Genomic DNA, 23,611 nt, shown 5'->3' with positions numbered 1-23,611 from the left:
TTTGTGATCTAGCGCGCTTGTAGCCAGGCTGTATTACTCATATTCAAACTATCTGTACCACCTTTGTGGGCAGTAAGAGTTCTCATTGAACGCAGTTAAATTCCTTAAGGGTGGCCGTGCTAGTTCATGCAACGTGGCTAGACTGAAAGTGTATGGAGTTACAAGTGCATCCGTAATCGTTAAGATTATATCTATCTATCTATACATGACTCTGTGTGTGTGTGTATATGTTTATATAGAACACGATCGGACTTGTAATACAGGAAATGGGCACCACCCAGAATCTAAGCCTAGCCGCCCCCAGCCCCTCTGATATCTGAGGACAAGCTGGAACGCACGGGGGTTTATTTTCTGCCAAATTGCTCAGTCCTTGTAACGTGACAGGCATGTTTTCAGTGGTTCACCATTTTGTTTTTTGGAGCCCTTTATGGCTTTGCTATTTTGGGGAATATTACAAAACGGGGAATTCTTGGAGTGCTTCACTGTTCCACCCCAGAGGAGGGCAAACCGTTTCTTTTTTGTTTTCCTGGTAAGTCTTGCACCATTTAGGGTTTTTTTGGGGGGGACTCCTGCACCATTTGCATGTTTTTCAGGGAGTTCTGCATCATTTGGGGTGTTTGGGAGTCTCCAACCCGGCACTTTTTTGGAGCTCTGCACCCTGGGGCTTGTTTGGAGGGCTTCACCATTGTGTGTTTTGGAGGCCTTCATGGTTTTGCTATGTTTTGGAATATTACAAAACGCGGGATTTTTTGAGGCCTTCATGTCACTGCTCCGGGGGAGTGCAGCACCATTTGGATTTTTGGGAGCCGTTCACCGTTAATTTTTGGGGGGGAGTCCTGCACCTTTGGGTGTTTTTTTGCGGGAGTCCTTCACTGTTGGGTGTTTTTTGGGGGGAGTCCTGCACCGTTTGGTGGTGTTTTGGAAGGCGTCCCTGCACCATTTGGGGTTTTTCTGGGGGGAGATTCTGCAGTGTGCGTTTGGTATTTTCGGGAGTCGGGCATCCTGGGCCTTGTTTGGAGCTCTGCAGCCTGGTACTTTTTTGGAACTTAGCACCCTGGGGCTTGCTGGAGGGCTTCACGATCTTGCTTTTTGGGAGCTCTTTATGGTTTTGCTGTTTTTTGGAACATTACAATACCTAGGATTTCTGGAGTGCAGCCCCGCAGGAGTGCCTCACCATTGTGGCTTTTGGGAGCTTGTCACCATTACCTTTTTGGGGGAATCCTGTACCATTCTTTTTTTTGTGTGTGTGGGATCCCTGCAGTGTTTGGTATTATTTTGGGAGCGCTCCACGCTGGTGGGCTTTCGGAGCTCTTCACCCTTGGGCTTGTTTGCAGTGGTTCACCATTTTTTTTATAGGAGCCCTTTATGGCAGTCACGCCCTCCGTAGCGCTGCTTTCCCCTTTCCATTATGAAGCAGAAGACAGGCAACTGCAGGGCTGCTGCAGCACATGGCTCCGCTCCCTCTGACCCCTCTCTCCCTCTGCCTTCCAGGCACATCACCATGTGGCGCGTGGTGATCGGGGCCACCCGGTTGCCTCAGCTGGGCCCTGAGGCCCAAGTGCGCAATATCAAGCGGCTACTGGTTCACGAGCACTACAGTAACATCACGCAGAGGAACGACATCGCCCTGCTGGAACTGGACCAGCCTGTGCAGTGCAGCTACTCCATCCAGCTTGCCTGTGTGCCCGACGCCTCGCTGAGAGTGTCGGAGCTGACAACCTGCTACGCCAGCGGCTGGGGTTCCACGACTGCAAGATGTGAGTTCCCAAAAAGTACTCGTGTCCTGAGCGCAAGCTTGGCACGCAGGGGAGACGGGTTGGCCTTCCTGAGAGCAGAGGCGAAAGCCAGAGTCAGGCTGCGGGGCCGCATGCCTCTAGAGAGATGGGCCTGAGCCATTCCCCAAAGGGAGGCACAAGGGGACCACCGGTACAGTGCCTTCAAGGTGCAAAGCCAAGCCCTAGGGAAGGGCTTCACCCAGACAGGGGAGGAGAAATGGCAACGAGCTGCCTGGTGTTAATTCCTCTCTGTGCTCGCAGCTGGAGGATCAACTGATGTCCTGCAGGAGGCCAAGGTCCGCCTCATTGATGTCAACCTCTGTAACAGCAGCGGGTGGTACAGAGGGGCCATCCACACCCACAACCTGTGTGCTGGCTATGCGCAGGGTGGCATCGACACCTGCCAGGTAGGAGCGTGCTACGAGTCAAGCCCCAGCAGCACGGGCAGCCCTCTCACAACCGTCCCACGCAGACCCCAGCGCGTGCTTTGCCTGGCAAGTCACCCTCCCACCGCTGCTGGGGCTGACCTCCCCTTCCCCACCTGCAGCTCCTTGCCCAGTGCCCCCCTTGCCCCAGAGGCCTGCGACTCTGCCCACAAAGCCCATCCAGTGCTCTTGGCAGCCCACAGGTCCACAGCCCAAGCCTGGAACATCTGCGTTCCACACGTGCAGGGTCACTCTGCAGAGATGAGAGGGAACCCTACCTTACAGGCCCATGACCCCCTCCCACACAAGCTTCTGTATGCCCTGGCACCTAAGCGGGGCTTTTCTGTGCCGCAGAGTACAGCTCTGGCAGGTGCTGTGGGAGAGAAGGAGCCAGCCGTAGTGCTGACAGAGGCCACCCAACAACACCACCTTTGTCCTTTCTCCTCCGCTGCAGGGTGACAGTGGTGGTCCTCTCGTCTGCAAAGACAACAAGGCAGACTACTTCTGGCTCGTTAGAATCACCAGCTGGGGGAAAGGCTGTTCCAGAGAATGGCAGCGGGAAGCCCCCGCACCTATCATGAGCTTTGAGACTGTCATTCTTCAAGCCAATGCTCTCTAGCCTGCATGGACCTAGCCCTGCTCAGCAAATGCAATGCACGGGGCTGGTTCCTTCTTTCCTCCCATGACTGCCCCGCACTCCAGCATGGGAGCAAGGCTCCACCATACAGCTCTAGAAGGTAGACTGAGGAGATGAGGCTGACACAGGATTTACCAAAGCCGTGGAGAATGGCATGTGGGGCTGAGAGCAGGAGCATCCTTCTCTGGCTAGAGCCAAAAATTGCATGTCCTTGGCCACGTGTACCAGGGGCCACAACTGCCCTTGTCGGTGTTGGCCCAGAACAGCAACGTAACTCACAGACAGCAAGGACAGGAAGCCTGCCAGAGGGTGTTGCTGTGGCTGACGTAGCCAGTGTGGACTGTGCTGCGTCTGCGTTTCACTGGGCTTTGTGCCGGAAGGCTGACACTGCTTGGGTACGCCTGCCTTAGTTGGCTTGCACATCTCTGCTTGCGTGCCGTGGCTGTAACCAGACCGGCTCTTCAACACCCAGAGATATGCCTACTGCCTGGAGTAGTTCTGTTCTCTGGCGTATGCTTTTTGGGAAGGAGCTGGTGGCAAACGGCTGCAGAGAGCAGGGTGGCAGTGAACTTCCCAAAGAGGCTATGATGCCCCACTTATTTCCTGCCAGCTACTAGCAGGCAGTGCTTGGACCCAGGCGCTGCTGCCTGCCACGGGGCCTGCACGCCCTCATCCCACAAGCACAGCATTTGGCAGGGGGAGGGTCTGTCGGGGGTGTCCGATGCCAGCTTCTGCCTCCCCTCATGCTTGGAGGCCACCACGCCCAGCACCCGGAACCAGCGACTCTGTGACATCAGCCCCGGAACCAAGGTTGCCGCACTGGTGGCGACGAGCTCTCCGTTCTTGCAGCTGCCACGTGTTGCTGGCAGCGATGAATTTGCTCCCCCTCCTCGTCCTGCTGGCCCTGTGCTGGCCTGCACACAGCACATGTGGGTAAGTGGCCCGAGGCTCTGACTGGGAACTTGGGCAACCCTTATGGGGGTCACTGGAGGGTGCCTGCTCGTTCCCTTGAGCCTCGCCACAGCTTCCTGAACCCCACCTGGGAACCTCAGTTCCTTGCCAGCACCCATGCTGCTGGCACAACTGGCCTGCGGGGACAAAGCAGAAACAGGGGTGGATGCACGCACGCCCCACGGGGTTCCCTGGCCTTGCTGTCCACGCAACGGCATGTGGAGCGGGAAGACGGCTGACTCGTAGCCTGAAGAGCAGCAAGCCCTCGAGCAGGACAGTAAGGAGTTTCTGTTTCCAGAGGGACCTGTGCGCTCCGGCCCATGGCTTCTCACTACAGCATGTCACGCGTCGTGGGTGGCACAGATGCCCAGCCAGCGACCTGGCCCCTCCTGGATCATCGGCATCCAGCATCCCTGGAAAACGGGCACAGGGCATATATGCGGAGGGTCCCTCATCAGCCCACAGTGGGTCCTCACGGCAGCCCACCTCTTCATTGAGGCCAGATAAGGAGGACCAGGGAATGGGGGTATCCCCACAGCACTAGCAGGTGCCCTGTGCACGGCACCATGTGCTACTCCCGTCCCGTCCCGTTCCCTTGCAGCACGCCCCGTGCCTGGGCACTCCAGGGCCCAGCTGACAGACTGCTCAGGAGAAGGCTGGGCTTGTGCCACTGCTTCCTAGCAGCCTCCGAGTTCACGCAAGTGCTAAAACTGACAGTTCTTCCAATAAAATGGCCAATTTTCACAGCTAACCATGCTTCAGTCCAATTCAGTCTCCCGTGCGAGGCAAGGACTTCCACGCCCGGCGCCTGCAAAACGAGGCTGCAGGCGGTCAAGTAGGGCACAAAGGGAAAGAGCCACTCAAAAGGGCTGAAAGCGTGCCTGGTCAGAGAGGAGGGTGCTCAGAGCCACCATGGGGTGGAGAAGACTGGCACGTTGAAGTTAGAACAGGGAGAGGAAAAAATGATGGGACATGCAGCCAACTTTGGGGGTAGGCATTAAGGCACACAGGCTGATGCCTAGGGCCTGGCGTAAGCCTTAGCTCCCTGAACAGCCTGTGGGAAACGCCTGAGCATGGCAAGAGAAATTGCTGAGCAGAGCAAACAGACTGAGAAGCTGACAGCAGTTACAGGGCCATGAGGAAGAGCCACATTTCACGGGTAGTTGAGGGGGCTTGATGGGAGAGATGCTACACTTCACAGGTAGTTGAACAAAGAGTTGGCGTCATCCTGGGGAGAGGGATCTGCCAGGGCCAGCAGTGCCCAGGAAACCGCATCAGTAATGCCATGGAAGTCCAGGGTGACCTAGCTAAGAGCACCTGCAACACCAAATCTGTTTACGGATGTAGCAAACCTGGGAGCAAGGGGGGAAAAATAACGGGGGGTAGGTCCCTTGCTTGGGAGCAGCCAAGGGCAGAGAAAGAGAGGAGTTGAGGAAGATGAGGGGGATGTATAAGCATGGAAAATGGAGAGAAGACGGGGATGAAGGAGCTAGTCACACATAAGCCAACCGCTGGTTGATTTGCTTGTTTGCCTGAGCCCTGCGCCTAATCCCCGCCGTCTGTCCTACCTTCTTTCTGAGAGCGCTCCCAAATCCTTTTCTGTGTGGCCCCACTCTGTACCGGGTGGGGAGGTGGGTCCCGAGGCCTGCCTGCTAGCAATGGCAGAAGGGAACACAGGTCCTAGGGACCCAGCAGCTGGAGACACCGAGTGTCGAGGGCCAGCTACTGGTGGGAGCGCTGTGTGCGTGTGCAATTCACTTGGGAACTTGAAGCTGCACTACTTCACGAGCAAGAGGAGATACAGCTCTGGAAAGACCCAAGGTCTGTGCCAATTACGGGGTAAGTAGTGTGACAGCCAGCCACGGATTTTAATTGAACTTAATTCCCATGCTAATATTTAAGGGATCCATGAACATGCTGTGCTTGCGAATCTGGGCAGTGATGTGTGTGTATGTTTGTCACGTTAAAGCTTCCAGCTTGTCCTCAGATATCAGAGGGGCTGGGGGCAGCTAGGCTTAGATTCTGAGTGATGCCCAATTTCCTCTATTACAAGACCGATCGTGTTCAAAATATATATATACACACATACATACACAGACACACACACACATATATATATAATGCCAACAATTACAGATGCACTTGTAACTCCATACACTTTCAGTCTAACCACGTTGCATGAACTATCACGGCCACCCTTAAGGAATTTGGTTGTGTGTAATGAGAACTCTTATGGCTAGATTAATGAATAGTGTAGTTTATTAAAGGAACAGATGCAGAAGCTCTTTTGGATTGCCGGTGATAGAACTACTGCCCACAAAGGTGGTACAAATAGCAAGAATATGAGTAATGTAGCCTGGATACAAATGCGTTAGATCACAAAGGTTCCTAAATCTCCCGGGGAAACACTGGATCAAGGGGATCGAGGAGCTAGTCACACATAAGCCAACTGTTACCCAAAACTGTAACGAAGAAAACTCTCCAGACCAAATGATAGTTTAGAAAGCTGACATTGGTTCATTGCAGCGCTGGGTGCATGAGGGATTTCTCCTCCTAACATGCACACTGGCTTAAAATCGTAACAGGTATTTAAAACAGTTAACAACGTTAGTCACGCTTCCTGGTGCTACCCCTTAATTAACTATTGGTTACTACTTTTCTTCCTTCATCTTAGAGCTACAGTTCTCTTTGAATTCTCTACGCATGCTCAGAGAGTAGCGGCCTTCTTTGGGTTGGGGGCTTTTTCTAGCTAGGAGGTGTGGTTTTCACATGAGCGTGAGATTATAATGAGGCAAGTTAACTTCAGGGCACTATTTTGGCACTCTGTTCTATTTTTCTCAAATTGGTCCTTGTGTTAATCGTTACTGCTAGTTAGTGGAAAGTTAGTGGAGACAGTTTTTATCTTTAACATGTCTAAATACCAGGTGCATGCGTTAGGAAGTATCTTCTTTCCACTCTTTCCATTCTTTTTCACTTGTTTTTGACCTTGTGTTTCAAGCTGTTCTCTAACATTTCCCCCCTGGAGACTTCTGGATATATTTTATAATTCCCATATGTGGAATTTGGATAATGAGGTGGGATTCCTGGGCACAAAGAGCTGTTAAGACTGCCCTTGCTATCTCTTGTGCGACCCGGGGGAATGGAGACTTGCCTGGCTAACACAGGATGCAGATAAGGAGGGGGTCCTGTGGAGGCAGGACAGCCCTGCTTATGGTCAGCAAAGACAGTAAGATAACAGGAATGTGAGAGGTCCTTTGTTCTTTGAAAAGGCTTCGTGTCCGATAACTGACCTTTGCCTCATTACCTGTGAAATGCATATTACAACTCACACCCCTGCATATGCTAATGAAGATTATAGAGGTCATGCTAAACATATATGACTATAGCACTCGTCTCTCCACCCAAATCATGCTACACGTCACACATGGGGGGGACACCTCGTCGTTTTGGGGATAACAGTCAAGAGAAAATGATTGTTAAGGTGGGAGAGAAGAACCTCGATACCTGACGGACCAGTCGACGGGCTGTGTTCTCTTCCTCCACCCCAGGCAGGGACGCCTCTCTGGGTAAGCGCTGCGCCTCTCACCCTCTGGGTGACAGTTATCCCCGGGTTCTTGTATTACTATCAAGTCTGCTAGCAATATTACCCTTAATTAGTAGCTCTGTTGTAGTTAGTGAATTTATCAACGGCAATCTCGAATCTGTTTCTGTCGCTTTCAATAAAATAACTCATTTCAATTTTTGTGCATCTGCTCAGTGCAAGTCCTCTTGCTGGGGCTCTGATAAATGGGTCAGTGAAAGCCCTGGGACTCTGACAGACAAATTTCGAAACTGCATTCCTTTAACGCGACACCATAAGTCTCAATCTCCCTTTACTTAGGTTCCACCACTTAGACAGAAGGTGGTGGCATTTGTCACTTTTCTAATTAGGCCTCAAATCTATCCCATCTTCTTACAACCTGGAAAAGAAACAGAAATAGATAATATTTCAAATTTAACTTGATTATGCAATAATACAGCCTTTAAGAGTCCTGTTGAAATGGTTCTCTTCTTGTTGTCAAACTCTGACGGAGGAGTTGGTTAACTCATGCATAGTAGATCCAGGACCTTTCCAGTAGTTGAGACATGAGTTCAGTCTGTGTTCATTATAACAATTCAGCAATGTAGTTAGGGCATAGATGATCACCGTTTAAGGTTTGGTAACTTCCCTTTCTGATAAGGTTTATCCAAAAGGGTTTGTCTTACAGCTAAATTGTTTAAATCTTTGGTATCAATCCCCTCTTTTGAAGTAGTCAGATTTTCTTACCACTTCCATATATTATTCCTGTAAAACATCACTACCACTTGTGGAATAATTGCTGGAGGTAACTTAGAAATTAAATTTATATTGAAGGTACAGCACTGAAGAAATCTTCAGGGTGGCCTGTGCTGCGTCTGCGTTTCACTGGGCTTTGTGCCGGAAGGCTGACACTGCTTGGGTACGCCTGCCTTAGTTGGCTTGCACATCTCTGCTTGCGTGCCGCGGCTGTAACCAGACCGGCTCTTCAACACCCAGAGGTATGCCTACTGCCTGGAGCAGTTCTGTTCTCTGGCGTATGCTTTTTGGGAAGGAGCTGGTGGCAAACGGCTGCAGGGAGCAGGGTGGCAGTGAACTTCCCAAAGAGGCTATGATGCCCCACTTATTTCCTGCCAGCTACTAGCAGGCAGTGCTTGGACCCAGGCGCTGCTGCCTGCCACGGGGCCTGCACGCCCTCATCCCACAAGCACAGCATTTGGCAGGGGGAGGGTCTGTCGGGGGTGTCCGATGCCAGCTTCTGCCTCCCCTCATGCTTGGAGGCCACCACGCCCAGCACCCGGAACCAGCGACTCTGTGACATCAGCCCCGGAACCAAGGTTGCCGCACTGGTGGCGACGAGCTCTCCGTTCTTGCAGCTGCCACGTGTTGCTGGCAGCGATGAATTTGCTCCCCCTCCTCGTCCTGCTGGCCCTGTGCTGGCCTGCACACAGCACATGTGGGTAAGTGGCCCGAGGCTCTGACTGGGAACTTGGGCAACCCTTATGGGGGTCACTGGAGGGTGCCTGCTCGTTCCCTTGAGCCTCGCCACAGCTTCCTGAACCCCACCTGGGAACCTCAGTTCCTTGCCAGCACCCATGCTGCTGGCACAACTGGCCTGCGGGGACAAAGCAGAAACAGGGGTGGATGCACGCACGCCCCACGGGGTTCCCTGGCCTTGCTGTCCACGCAACGGCATGTGGAGCGGGAAGACGGCTGACTCGTAGCCTGAAGAGCAGCAAGCCCTCGAGCAGGACAGTAAGGAGTTTCTGTTTCCAGAGGGACCTGTGCGCTCCGGCCCATGGCTTCTCACTACGGCATGTCACGCGTCGTGGGTGGCACAGATGCCCAGCCAGCGACCTGGCCCCTCCTGGATCATCGGCATCCAGCATCCCTGGAAAACGGGCACAGGGCATCTGTGCGGAGGGTCCCTCATCAGCCCACAGTGGGTCCTCGCGGCAGCCCACCTCTTCACTGAGGCCAGATAAGGAGGAGCAGGGAATGGGGGTATCCCCACAGCACTAGCAGGTGCCCTGTGCACGGCACCATGTGCTACTCCCGTCCCGTTCCCTTGCAGCACGCCCCGTGCCTGGGCACTCCAGGGCCCAGCTGACAGACTGCTCAGGAGAAGGCTGGGCTTGTGCCACTGCTTCCTAGCAGCCTCCGAGTTCACGCAAGTGCTAAAACTGACAGTTCTTCCAATAAAATGGCCAATTTTCACAGCTAACCATGCTTCAGTCCAATTCAGTCTCCTGGGCAAGGCAAGGACTTCCACGCCCGGCGCCTGCAAAACGAGGCTGCAGGCAGTCAAGTAGGGTACAAAGGGAAAGAGCCACTCAAAAGGGCTGAAACCGTCCCTGGTCAGAGAGGAGGGTTCTCAGAGCCAGCGTGAGATGAGAAGACTGGCACACTGTGGCTAGAACGAGGATAGGGAAAAAATGATGGGACATGCAGACGACTTTGGGGGTGTGCATTAAGGCACACAAGCTGCCGACTAGGGCCTGGCGTAAGCCTTAGCTCACTGAACGGCCTGTGCAAAACTCCTGAGCGTGACAAGCGAAATTGCTGACCGTAGAGAACAGACTGAGCAGCTGACAGGAGTTACAGTGCCATGAGGAAGAGCCAGATTTCACGGGCAGTTGAGGGGGATTGATGTGAGAGGTGGCCCCACTTCACAGATAATTGAAGGGAGAGTTGGGCTCATTTTGGGGAGAGGAATCTGGCAGGGCCAGCAGTACCCAGGAAACCCCATCAGTAATGGCGTGGAAGTCCAAGGTGACCTAGCTAAGAGCACCTGCAACACCAAATCCATTCACAGATGTAGCAAACCTGGGAGCAAGGGGGGAAAAAGAAGCGGGGCTAGGTCCCTTGTTTGGGAGGAGACAAGGGCAGAGAAAGAGGAGTTGAGGAAGCTGAGGGGGCTGTATAAGCACGGAAAATGGAGAGAAGGGGGTGGGGGTGGGGAATCCAGGAGCTAGTCGCGCTTAAGCCAACTTGTTTGCTTCTTTGACTCAGCCCAGCGCCTAATCCCCACAGTCTGTCCTACCTTCTTTCTGAGAGCGCTCCCAAATCCTTTTCTGTGTGGCCTCACTCTGTACCCAGTGGGGGGGTGGGGGTGGGTCCAGGGGCCTGGCTGCTAGCAATGGCAGAAGGGAACTCTGGTCACAGGGACCCAGCGGTTGGAGACACCAAGTGTCTAGGGCCAGCTACTGGTGGGAGCACTGACTGCGCGGGCAAGTTGCTCTTGAGCTTGAAGCTGGACTAGTTCACGAGCAAGAGGAGATACAGAGCTGGAAAGACCCAAGGTCTGTGCCAACCACTGGGTAAGTAGTTTGACATCCAGCCACGGATTTTAGTTGAACTTAACTTCCCTTGCTAATATTTAAGGCACTGGGAGAAGGCTGGGCTTGTGCCACTGCTTCCTAGCAGCCTCCAGCTCGACATTCCTTGTGCCTAAGGCGTGCCAGGGCACTCGCCCCCTCCCTAGCGCTGCTTGCCTCTCTGCCTTGTGGAGCAGAAGGCAGGGAACTGCAGGGCTGCTGCAGCACATGGCTCCGCTCCCTCTCACCCCTCTCTCCCTCTGCCTTCCAGGCACATCACCATGTGGCGCGTGGTGATCGGGGCCACCCGGTTGCCTCAGCTGGGCCCTGAGGCCCAAGTGCGCAATATCAAGCGGCTACTGGTTCACGAGCACTACAGTAACATCACGCAGAGGAACGACATCGCCCTGCTGGAACCGGACCGGCCAATGCCCTCTAGCCTCCAGGGACCTAGCCCCGCTCAGCAAATGCAACGCACGGGGCCGGCTCCTGCTTTCCTCCCGTGACTGCCCTGCACTCCAGCATGGGAGCAAGGCTCCACCATACAGCTCTAGAAGGTAGACTGAGGAGATGAGGCTGATACAGGATTTACCAAAGCCATGGATGTCGTGCTTTAGCCCCAGCTGGCAACTAAGCACCACCCAGCCACTCGCTCACTCCCCCCAGGTGGGATGGGGGAGAGAATCGGAAGGGTAAAGTGAGAAAACTCGCGGCTTGAGATAAAGACAGTTCAATAGGTGAAGCAAAAGCTGCGCAGGCAAGCAAAGCAAAACAAGGAATTCGCTCACTACTTCCCACCGGCAGGCAGGTGTTCAGCCATCTCCAGGAAAGCAGGGCTCCATCACGCGTAACGGTTACTTGGGAAGACAAACGCCATCACCCCGCATGTCCCCCCCTTCCTTCTTCTTCCCCCAGCTTTATATGCTGAGCATGACGTCATATGGTATGGCATATCCCTTTGGTCAGTTGGGGTCAGCTGTCCCAGCTATGTCCCCTCCCAACTTTTTGTGCACCCCCAGCCTACTCGCTGGTGGGGCGGTGTGAGAAGCAGAAAAGGCCTCGACTCTGTGTAAGCACTGCTCAGCAGTAATGAAAACATCCCTGCTTTATCAACACTGTTTCCAGCACAAATCCAAAACACAGCCCCATACTAGCTACTATGAAGAAAACTAACGCTACCCCAGCCAAAACCAGCACAGTCGGGGAAGAAGAAATTGAGAGAATATGCCACTTCAATCCTGCATCTTGTTATGAAGTTTGTAAAACAGGAAGGGGAAGAAGGCACTTGCTGAGTGACGTGTAGCATCTGGCCAGAAATTAAACATCCCCTGGGGTTTGCTAAAATCGCCTCTCGGTAACTTCACCAAGCTCTTTTAAACTCTTCTAAAATATTTTGCTCTGTATCTCTCTCTCAGGTTTTCCATATGCTTTGTGCCCTACACAATAACTATCCTGTAGTGCTGTCTCTGCCGTTGGGTATTTTTGCAGAAGCCGCTCAGTAGTCCGGTACTCACAGAATCACAGAATCACTACGGTTGGAAAAGACCTGTAAGATCATCAAGTCCAACCTGAAAAAAAAAAAAACCCAAACCAAAAACAAAACAAAAAAAAACCCCACACAAACAACCCACGCAAGCCAACCACCACACAACAACAACAAGGCACAACAGACCAAAAACCAACCCACCCAACACCACACAGCACCATGTCCATCCATCCCACAATGCCACATCCACACGCTCCTTGAATACCTCCAGGGAGGGTGACTCTACCACCTCCCTGGGCAGCCTATTCCAATGTTTCACCACTCTCTCAGGAAAGACATTTTTCCTAATATCCAGTCTAAACCTCCCCTGGTGCAACTTGAGGCCATTTCCTCTAGTCCTGTCACTAGTCACTTGGGAGAAGAGACCAACACCCACCTCTCTGCAACCCCCCTTCAGGTAGTTGTAGAGAGCGATAAGGTCTCCCCTCAGCCTCCTCTTCTCCAGGCTAAACAACCCCAGCTCCCTCAGCCGCTCCTCATAAGACTTGTGTTCCAGACCCCTCACCAGCTTCGTCGCCCTTCTCTGGACACGCTCCAGCACCTCCATGTCTTTCTTGTAGTGAGGGGCCCAAAACTGAACACAGTATTCGAGGTGCGGCCTTACCAGAGCCGAGTACAGAGGCATGATCACCTCCCTGCTCCTGCTGGCCACACCATTTCTGATACAAGCCAGGATGCCGTTGGCCTTCTTGGCCTCCTGGGCACACTGCTGGCTCATTTCATAGGCTTTGCTGAAGTCCAGGTAGACAACATCAACAGCCTTCCCCTCGTCCACTAGGCGGGTCACCTGGTCATAGAAGGAGATCAGGTTGGTCAAGCAGGACCTGCCTTTCATGAACCCGTGCTGGCTTGGCCTGATCCCTTGGGTATTCTGCACGTGTCCCGTGAGCGCCCTCAAGATGAGCCTCTCCATAACCTTCCCCGGCACCGAGGTCAGGCTGACAGGCCTGTAGTTCCCCGGATCCTCCTTCCGACCCTTCTTGTAGATGGGCGTCACGTTGGCAAGCCTCCAGTCATCCGGGACCTCCCCCGTTGACCAGGACTGTTGATAAATGATGGAGAGCGGCTTGGCAAGCTCCTCCGCCAGCTCCCTCAGCACCCTTGGGTGGATGCCATCAGGCCCCATAGACTTATGAGTCTCCAGGTGGCATAGCAGGTCGTTAACTCCTTCCTCCTGGATCATGGGGAGCCTATTTTGCTCTCCATCCCTGTCATCCAGCTCAGGGAGACGGATACCCTGAGGATACCTGGTGTGGCTGTTAAAGACTGAGGCGAAGAAGGCATTAAGTACCTCAGCCTTTTCCTCATCCTTCGTGACAATGTTCCCCGCCGCATCCAGTAGAGGATGGAGATCCTCCTTGGCCCCCTTTTTGTTGTTAATGTATTTATAGAAGCTTTTTTTGTTGTCCCTCACGACCGTGGCCAGGTTGAGCTCTAGCTGGGCTTTCGCCTTCCTAATTCCCTCCCTGCATGACCTAACGAGGTCCTTGTATTCTTCTTCACTTGCCTTCCCCTTTTTCCAGAGGTGGTAAGTTCTCTTTTTTTCCCCGAGCCTCAGCATAAGCTCCTTGTTCAGCCAGGCCGGCCGTCTTCCCCGCCGGCTCTTCTTACGGCACAGGGGCACTGCCTGCTCCTGCGCCTTCAAGATTTCCTTCTTGAAGAAGGTCCAGCCTTCCTGGGCCCCTTTGCCCTTCAGGACCGTCTCCCAAGGGACCCTCCCGACCAGTGTCCTGAACAGGGCAAAGTCTGCCCTCCGGAAGTCCATGGTAGCGGTATTGCTCACCCGCCTCCTTACTTGGCTAAAAATTGCAAACTCTATCATTTCATGGTCGCTAAGCCCAAGACGGCCTCCGACCTTCACTTCTCCCACCAGACCCTCTCTGTTCGTAAACAGCAGGTCAAGCAGGGCACCTTCCCTTGTAGGCTCCCTTACCAGCTGCGTCAGGAAGTTATCTTCCACACACTCGAGGAACCTCCGGGACTGTTTCCTCTTAGCTGTGTTGTACTTCCAGCAGACATCCGGTAAGTTGAAGTCCCCCACAAGAGCAAGGGCTTGCGACTGTGAGACTTCTGCCAGTCGCTTGTAGAACGCTTCATCAGCTTCTGCGCCCTGGTCGGGTGGTCTATAACAGACCCCCAGCAGGATATCCGGCTTGTTGGCCTTCCCCCTCATCCTTGCCCATAAGCATTCAACCCCATCGTGACAATCATCCAGCTCTATACAATCAAAGCACCCCTTGACGTACAGAGCCACCCCACCGCCTCTCCTTCCTTGCCTATCCCTCCTGAAGAGCTTATAGCCCTCCATCGCAGCACTCCAGCCATGCGAGTCGTCCCACCATGTTTCTGTGATGGCGACCACGTCATAGCTGCCCCGCCGCACGATGGCTTCCAGCTCCTCCTGTTTGCCGCCCATGCTGCGTGCATTGGAGTAGATGCACTTGAGCTGGGCTATCGGTCTTGCCCCCGACAATGGCATGTCACCCCTAGGCTCACCTCTGGGTAGCCTGGCTTCATCCCCTTCCCCCTTCGAGTCTAGTTTAAAGCCCTCCTGATGAGGTTTGCCAACTTACGGGCAAGGATTCTTTTCCCCCTTGGGGACAGCTGAACACCGTCTGCACTCAGCAGGCCCGGTGCCACGGAGACCACCCCATGGTCAAAGAATCCAAAATTCCTCTGGTGGCACCAGTCTCTGAGCCACGCGTTGACCATGTTTGCTTTCTTATTCCTTTCAGTGTTCCTCCCCGCCACTGAAGGGATTGCAGAAAACACCACCTGCGCACCCGATCCGTCAATCAGTCTCCCCAGCGCCTTAAAGTCCTTCTTCATCCCTTTCACGCTTCTTTGCTCAATCTCCTCGCTGCCAACCTGCAAAACTACCAGCGGGTAGTAATCGGTGGGCCGTACCAGACTGGGGAGTTTCCTTGTGACCTCAAGGTAGCTGCCCGTAGCTACGGCGCGCTGGTGAGACCGGCGAGAGCAGGTTGTTTGTAACAGCCCGACACACTCGGACAGGCTTGGGCTGCTGCGCACAGCTGAAAGGTGCTGTTTGTCTTCTCTCACTACCAAACGTGATTCTTTGAAGTTCACAGGAGAAAGTTGTAAGTGTTTAACGACAAAAGCAGGGGCGAAGTACCATTGGGTCTTGTCTTGCAAACAAGTTGAGACAAAAAGTGTTGATGTGTAGTCCAAACCGGAGTTCCTCTTCTGATGGAGAGAGCTGCTGCAAATCTCTGGATTTTAAGTCTTTAGGATTTCCCCTCCTTCTCACACCTGGTTTTGAGATTCTCTTTTATCTTTAATTGTATCCCTTTGGCCTAGTCTTCCCACGCCCTGGATTGTTCCCTTTTCACCCCTCCTGCCTTTGCTCTTACAGTGTTCAGGGTGGAAAAACACTTACTTTAAAAAAAGTGTGAAATGTATTTCTCCGTCTGGAATAGCTGTAATCGTAATTTAATCCAATTACGTTGGCTAAACACATTAGCTGGACGCTTTTGTTAACAGCCGGCTTTTTAAAATCTGTGTCCTTGGATGGCGGAGCCAATGCCTCGGGGAGCGGAGCAGAGGTGTTGTGCGCCGTGAGAAGCTGCCACCCATGGGCTGCCCGGCGCCCAGTGCCTGTGCTGGTTAGAAGGATGCAGTTAGTTCAGTTTTGCTCTGTCACCGAGGAATTAGTGCCCTGCCCCTTCGCACAAAATATACAGAAGAGTGGCTTGAGCACTCTGTACATGCTTTTACACCGAGGGCTTGTACACATTTCATGTGCTTTAACTCACCTTTTAATAAGTTTGAGGTTTGCGAACGGAGTCCAGTACAAAGATGTTAGTGAGCTATCCATAAATAACGCATATAAATTAATTTATTTAGAGTCTTCTCTTGGTCACAGACCCTAAGTAAAACACACAAGCTAAATCCACAATATGGAAATATCTGTCTCCAACTCCATGGCGGAATGTATTATTTTATCTTGGCTCACTGAGGAGCAGAATATGATCCAGCCCTTTGGGGCAAGTCTAAAGAGCAAGCAAATAAAATACTCTGAATTATTCTACCTAATTGAATAAACAACGTTCTTGGGAAACAGTTATTTGGCTAAACTTCATTAGACATAAAACTTCTTTGTCTTTTTTTTCCTGTGTCTTCCCAGGTAATGTCCTTCCTATTGTTAGGATAACAAGTATCCCCAGGTTTAGTTTCAGTAACCCGAGTAGCACGGCAGGGTATAGAATTGTTACCAAAGATAGTAGATTGTGTTTCTGTCTAGGAACAAAATTCATATTGGTGGTGGTTTTGGTTGCAGTTTGTGTGTTGCACAGTTTAACAGTGTCATTCGTGATTTTTATTATTCAAGGTGTACAGAGCTTTCCATTGAGCTGAATGCAACATTTAGCTGATTTTCAGGCATCGTCTTTCTGATACTACTTTTGCTCCACCTTGCTTTTATGTAGGCAGCTTTAATGCAAACGTGCTAGTTAATATGAAATAAATGTAGTGGTTGTGCTTTCAATGAGGACAAAAATTCTTGACGAGCAGAGGAGAACAGTTGTCCAATGCTGCTCTTGATGTAACGTCTCGTATGTCATTGATGGAAAGCTTACAGTAGTGGAAGTTACTCGTCCTCTCAAAGCCATCCTTTCAAGTTACATTTTTCCTTCCCCTTGCACTTACACTACCTGTGCCCAAACTTCAATGGACGTAAGGAGTTTTTCAGAAGAAATGTAGGTTTCTGGGTGCATACCTGTGTGCTTGAGCGTTTGTCTTTGGTTTTCTTAACCGAAACGTTCTCAACTCAAGTGGAGGTAGACATTTTTCATATGTATTTGAAAAGGTCCAGACTGGACTGAAGCGGGTCATACAACTGTCACTCAGCTTTTCAAATTAAAAAAAATTGCTAAATTTTCCAAACAAAACCATCAACCTAGCCTCTGAGAGTGAAACATTGAAGCCTGCCTTTGGGTTCCCATAAATATTCAGATTCCCTTGTGATGAATATGAGGTATGAACCTGTGCTGATACAGAACTTTGCTGCGAAAAGTTCACTGCTGTCCACCTTTCCTGTAAGCCCAATATTGTGTTTGATAAAGCAAAATACACTTCTTAACAACCCATCAATTAAAAAAAATTACTCGTTTTTTCTTTTTAAACAGGCAAAACGAAGGCTGGAGCTAGGAGGAAGTGGCCACCAGTATCTGGCTGAAGGACTAAAGACTCCAAAGGGGAAAGGAAGAGCTGCGACAAGAAGTCCAGATAGTCCAACAAGTAAGGGAACTGGTAACACGCTGTATGGCACAGAGTTTTTGATTTTACTAGCTTGAGATCAGTGTGAACCAGCACGACAGGCTGCGTTACCTAGCTAAAGACGCGTGTTTATTACTGTCCTCGCCCGGATGTGTGTGCAACATCCTCGCCCCCGCAGCCAGCAGCACGCAACGGGTTTGCGGCGTGCGTCGATCGGTTGGTGCAGAGCCGCTGAGAGGCCGCAGAGGCTCCTGGCTGCCAGCTCTGTCCCTCCGCCCGCCGGGCAGCCTGCAGCCTCGCCATCCAGGGCCTCCTCTTCACCCAAGGACACGAAGCGGGGGATGCTTAGGAGAGGTGGATGCTGAGGAATCAAGATACTGCGACGGGCTCAAACGCACAGTTATTAGGCAGGGCTAATCGGGCCAGCCGCCTCCTTCCTCACTGGAGTTACAGCAGCTGATGGGCAGGGCTTATTCCCCCAGGCAGGGATTTGCAAAGAGCGGTAGCTGTGCCCCAGCAGCGTTGCACGCTGCCTGCTTTTTGTGAGCTGCCTTCTCTCCCTGCGGTACGACTAGATTACTACTGCCGCTGCTTAGTTGCTGCAAGTCTTCATTTTTGCACGCCTGCGTTGCCTCGGGCAGTAGGTTTCTTGCAACAGGCGCTGGGGGTGTAGCCTTGCCATCTTGTTTGGGGGATTTCAGCAGGAGAGTTAGGCTTGCAGAGGGAGGGGAATGGGGAAAGAGGAGGACTGGGGCAGCAGTGGTAGTGATGGGAGAGCAAGAGGTGTGGAGGGTGCTTGTCCCTCCTCACCAGTCTAAGTCTTGTTTCTGCTGAGGCAGATGGGAAAAGTGAAATTAGCTGAAGAGACGAACTTAATGCGGACAAGTTACACAAGCACAGTTGTCTTCATTAAACTGAACTTCGTTAAGCTAAATGAAGTCCGTTTTAAACCGAAGTGCGTTCTCGCAGAAGTTCAGTACCATTCGGTGCAGAGGATGCTGCTGCAGTGTTGCTAAGGCCGTACAGAGAACCCCCTTGCTGCATGACCAGGAGCACATCCCCGTTTAGCTGGGGGTCAAGTAGCCTCTTGCCCTTCTCACTCTGACCCTCTCATTCTTTTCCAAACCCCAAATTAAAACAAACAAACAACAATCATGCTGGTCTAAATTCAGAATGCCGCCTAATTGATAGGAATTTTCCTCCAGTTCCCCATGCAGACAAGCCCTGAAGCTACCAAAGAATGAGATACAGCAGGTTCTCTTTGCAAAGAGGCAATGAATTGGTTTTCACTGAAAAGCCATCATTTCCTTCAAAATGTTTCAGGGTAGCCTAAAGGTTTGCTTTCGGGTAGGATTTCAGTTTTGACTGACTTCTGCAATCAAGTGGGGGACCTGAACCTTGAAAACATGAAAATGACCACCAGATCAGCCTAAGATCCATCCTGCGTAATACTTGAAGCAAATGAAAGGTTTGAGATGTACCAGCCCAGCAGACTTCTAATAATGGCTGGCTCATTTCCCTTGACACAAAGTCCTCAAACATTTAGAGTTAAAAATTATCCTGATCTCCATATTTAAACTCTTTAACAGCTCATCTGTTGCTACATTTGTGCGTGAAAAGAGCGCGTTGTCTAGTAAGATCCAAGCCGTGTGCTGACTTCTAATTTAAAAGAAGTGGAGGGAGACTCTTGCCCAGTTTGAGCATTGTTTGGTTATGGGGAAACGATGATTATACATTGTGTCTTGCGTCAATCTCCTCTAATTCACTTGAGTTTTCTGTACGCCGTGCCGTGGAGTCTGGCGCTGATGGAATCTGTCGTTGTGTTCACCCACTGAAGTACACCCAAGTCCTGCTTAATTGCATGTGAAACACTCGTCTTACAAGAGGGGAAAATCAAACCCTGATGAAAGCTGGCTATCAGCCTGATGGAGGAGAGTCATAGGGGAATTTTTGGTATTGCTGCCAGAATAAATAGATACTAAAAATACTCTTAAGACTTCACATAGTGAAAACCTAAGTAGACTATTGCATATATGTATCCATCATGGAAATACTTGCATTTAAAAAAATGTATGGCTTTGCTCATGTACCTGTGACTTTTGGAAAAGTGCAGCTTGAAATACAAATAAATACCCAGTGGTAAGCTGTGTCTTAATGCAGAGGTTTGAGAGATTTCTGTAGTAAAAATGAAAGAAATATCTGTAATATGTATCCTTTCATTTCTGGATGCTGCTTTCGGAACCAAAATGAGAAAACTGATTTCCCTGTTTTGGTTTTTTTTCTCTTTTCTTGCCAAGCTCCAAAATCTCCTTCAGAAAAGACTCGGTATGATACATCACTTGCCCTTCTAACAAAGAAGTTCATTCAGTTGCTGAGCCAATCTCCTGATGGGGTCTTAGATTTGAACAGAGCGGCAGAGGTCCTCAAGGTGCAAAAAAGGAGGATTTACGGTATCACCAATGGACTGGAAGGCATCCATCTCATTAAGAAAAAATCCAAAACCAACATACAATGCATGTGAGTATTCATTATCCTTTTCCTTTCCTGCTGGCTGATTTCACTGTCACAGAGCAGCAGTATTTTTCTTCTCCCACCTTCCATTCTAACACTTTGCTCCAAGCAATCGTCCAAAACACCTTCTATCAGGATAAAGCTTTCTTTTCTCCCCCCTCTCCCTCCCCTCTCTCCCTCCCCCCTCGAGCCTTGTCTCGAGGAGCCAAAGTGTTGGCTGGATGTTATCTCTGTTTGGAGAAAGCTTCATGGGCGTGAGGGGAAAAAAGGCAATGTCTCTCAAGAAAACCCATCGCTTCTCAAGAGCAAATCAGAAGAAGAGACAAATATTGCAAGCGACAGGCAGAAACCCAAACAAGTGAGAGAGACCGTGTCTGAGCAACGTCAGGCGGAAGCTGGAGAGAGGTGTGTGGTACTAGAGAGGCAGAGATCACGTTCCTGCCACCCTCTTCCTCGCGTGCAGACTCTCACCGGACTTTCCCTTTATTTTCTTCAGACTAGGCAGCCCCCAGCGCTTCAGGCCCGGGGGTGGCTGCGGGGCCACCGGCCCTGCAGCAGAGATGCTCGCCTGTGGGGGGGAGCTGCTGGCTCCCAGTGTTGTCCCAGCAGTTGGGTTCTTTACCCGGTGTGCAAGAGGCCGATACACACACAGAGGCGAGTTTATTTCATGTTTGCGCAGAGATGGGTGCTAGGTGGTAACTCCACAAGGCTAGCACCCCTCGGTAAACACACGGTTCAGCATTTCTACGTTCCCAGCAACAGTTACCAGTACTTTTTACAGTTGAGCTTAGTTGCCTTCGTTCCCATTGCCTCTTAGGTGCCTCGTCTTCACTTGAAGTCACAGGATCCTCTCTTTTTCCTGCGCATATCCTGTGAGGAAGGGGCTTTTTTCTTTCCCGAGTTGTGGTTATCATTAGGGGTGAGGATCGTGACATTCCAGCCCGAACGATTATACTCTCGATACATCCCAAAACGATACAAACTACTACAATCAGTATTAGAAACACAATCAGAGTTTGAACTAAGCTCTGTAACCAACCCATTAAGGAGAACCCCATCCCGTGAAGTATTTTATTTAACCATCTCACTTTCCCTACTGTTCCTCATTAAAGCAGTTGGTAAAACATCCACCCATGGAAGTCGAGTTTCTCGGCATAATTTTGAGATGTGCCTTTTAAGAGTCTGGTTCATTTTATTCCTTCCTTTCCCACTAGGCTGTGGCCTCCATGGGGTATGTAAATCCCATTCAAATTGGAGAAATTTTGACGCTCCCTGGACCACCTCTGAAACAAAATGAGGCCCATTGTCAGAAGATAGCACTGCAGGAATCCCAAATCTAGGGATTATTTCCTTTAATAGAATGCTTTAACAACCTCTCTAGCCCGATTGGTGTGGCAAGAGAAAGCATTCTGAAAATGTATCTACTAACACTAGTAGCTATTTCTATTGTCTATATTTTGGTAACTCAGAGAAATCTAGTGCTGACAGAGGCCACCCAAGAAGAACTTAATCCTCTCTCCTCCGCTGCAGGGTGACGGCGGTGGTCCTCTCACCTGCAAAGATAACAACGCTGACTACTTCTGGCTCGTTGGAGTGACCAGCTGGAGGAAAGGCTGTGCGAGAGCAAAATAGCCCGGAGTCTACACCTCCGCTCAGCACTTTTACGACTGGATCCTGCTACAGATGGGACTGCGCCCAGCAGGAAGGGGCAGTCCAACATCACGGGCATGGAGTCATTTTCTCACCGCCTCAACTCCCTTTCAGAGGCCAAGCCCAATACCAACACAGTCGGGCAGGTTTAGCTCCTGCCCATTTCCACTCCAGAGGCTGGTGGAGTTCTTCACTTGGGTGCAGGAGCTCCTGCAGGTCCTGAGAGGAAGAAAGGCTTGAGCAGCAGGCTGAGCAGGATCCAGTGGAGGCTGCAGCATAGCAGCACTGGATCCTTCTCCGGCAATGGCTGCTCATCCAAAGGCAGCCTCAGTGTCAAAGGCCTGCTCTGTCCTGTCCATGCTCGTCCGAGGACACACAAATGCTGAAGGTGACTTAGCGCTTGAAATAAAGTTGCCAATTTTCACAGCAAACCATGCTTCAGTCCCTTTCAGTCTCCCGTGCGAGGCAAGGACTTCCACGCCCGGCGCCTGCAAAACGAGGCTGCAGGCGGTCAAGTAGGGCACAAAGGGAAAGAGCCACTCAAAAGGGCTGAAAGCGTGCCTGGTCAGAGAGGAGGGTGCTCAGAGCCACCATGGGGTGGAGAAGACTGGCACGTTGAAGTTAGAACAGGGAGAGGAAAAAATGATGGGACATGCAGCCAACTTTGGGGGTAGGCATTAAGGCACACAGGCTGATGCCTAGGGCCTGGCGTAAGCCTTAGCTCCCTGAACAGCCTGTGGGAAACGCCTGAGCATGGCAAGAGAAATTGCTGAGCAGAGCAAACAGACTGAGAAGCTGACAGCAGTTACAGGGCCATGAGGAAGAGCCACATTTCACGGGTAGTTGAGGGGGCTTGATGGGAGAGATGCTACACTTCACAGGTAGTTGAACAAAGAGTTGGCGTCATCCTGGGGAGAGGGATCTGCCAGGGCCAGCAGTGCCCAGGAAACCGCATCAGTAATGCCATGGAAGTCCAGGGTGACCTAGCTAAGAGCACCTGCAACACCAAATCTGTTTACGGATGTAGCAAACCTGGGAGCAAGGGGGGAAAAATAACGGGGGGTAGGTCCCTTGCTTGGGAGCAGCCAAGGGCAGAGAAAGAGAGGAGTTGAGGAAGATGAGGGGGATGTATAAGCATGGAAAATGGAGAGAAGACGGGGATGAAGGAGCTAGTCACACATAAGCCAACCGCTGGTTGATTTGCTTGTTTGCCTGAGCCCTGCGCCTAATCCCCGCCGTCTGTCCTACCTTCTTTCTGAGAGCGCTCCCAAATCCTTTTCTGTGTGGCCCCACTCTGTACCGGGTGGGGAGGTGGGTCCCGAGGCCTGCCTGCTAGCAATGGCAGAAGGGAACACAGGTCCTAGGGACCCAGCAGCTGGAGACACCGAGTGTCGAGGGCCAGCTACTGGTGGGAGCGCTGTGTGCGTGTGCAATTCACTTGGGAACTTGAAGCTGCACTACTTCACGAGCAAGAGGAGATACAGCTCTGGAAAGACCCAAGGTCTGTGCCAATTACGGGGTAAGTAGTGTGACAGCCAGCCACGGATTTTAATTGAACTTAATTCCCATGGTAGTATTTAAGGGATCCATGAACATGCTGTGCTTGCGAATCTGGGCAGTGATGTGTGTGTATGTTTGTCACGTTAAAGCTTCCAGCTTGTCCTCAGATATCAGAGGGGCTGGGGGCAGCTAGGCTTAGATTCTGAGTGATGCCCAATTTCCTCTATTACAAGACCGATCGTGTTCAAAATATATATATACACACATATATACACAGACACAGACACACATATATATATAATGCCAACAATTACAGATGCACTTGTAACTCCATACACTTTCAGTCTAACCACGTTGCCTGAACTATCACGGCTACCCTTAAGGAATTTGGTTGTGTGTAATGAGAACTCTTATGGCTAGATTAATGAATAGTGTAGTGTATTAAAGGAACAGATGCAGAAGCTCTTTTGGATTGCCGGTGATAGAACTACTGCCCACAAAGGTG

General features: G+C 51.3%; 1 protein-coding gene across 1 annotated transcript; it reads left to right on the top strand.

The window, feature by feature from the left end:
- Positions 1 to 1,501: 1,501 nt before the first annotated feature.
- On the top strand, positions 1,502 to 21,846 carry LOC132321755 (acrosin-like; the record flags this gene model as incomplete). Its single annotated transcript, XM_059835193.1, is given in 3 exon segments — positions 1,502 to 1,772; positions 2,037 to 2,182; positions 21,487 to 21,846. Coding segments are annotated over 3 exon segments (777 nt in total), but the record flags the coding sequence as incomplete, so codon positions are not given.
- Between the last annotated feature and the right edge of the window lie 1,765 nt (positions 21,847 to 23,611).

The sequence above is a fragment of the Gavia stellata genome, unplaced genomic scaffold (genome assembly GCF_030936135.1).
Source record: "Gavia stellata isolate bGavSte3 unplaced genomic scaffold, bGavSte3.hap2 HAP2_SCAFFOLD_44, whole genome shotgun sequence".
NCBI classification, from domain to species: Eukaryota; Metazoa; Chordata; class Aves; order Gaviiformes; family Gaviidae; genus Gavia; species Gavia stellata.
Note: the sequence above shows the minus strand (reverse complement) of the source record. Positions and strands in the feature narration are given on the sequence as shown.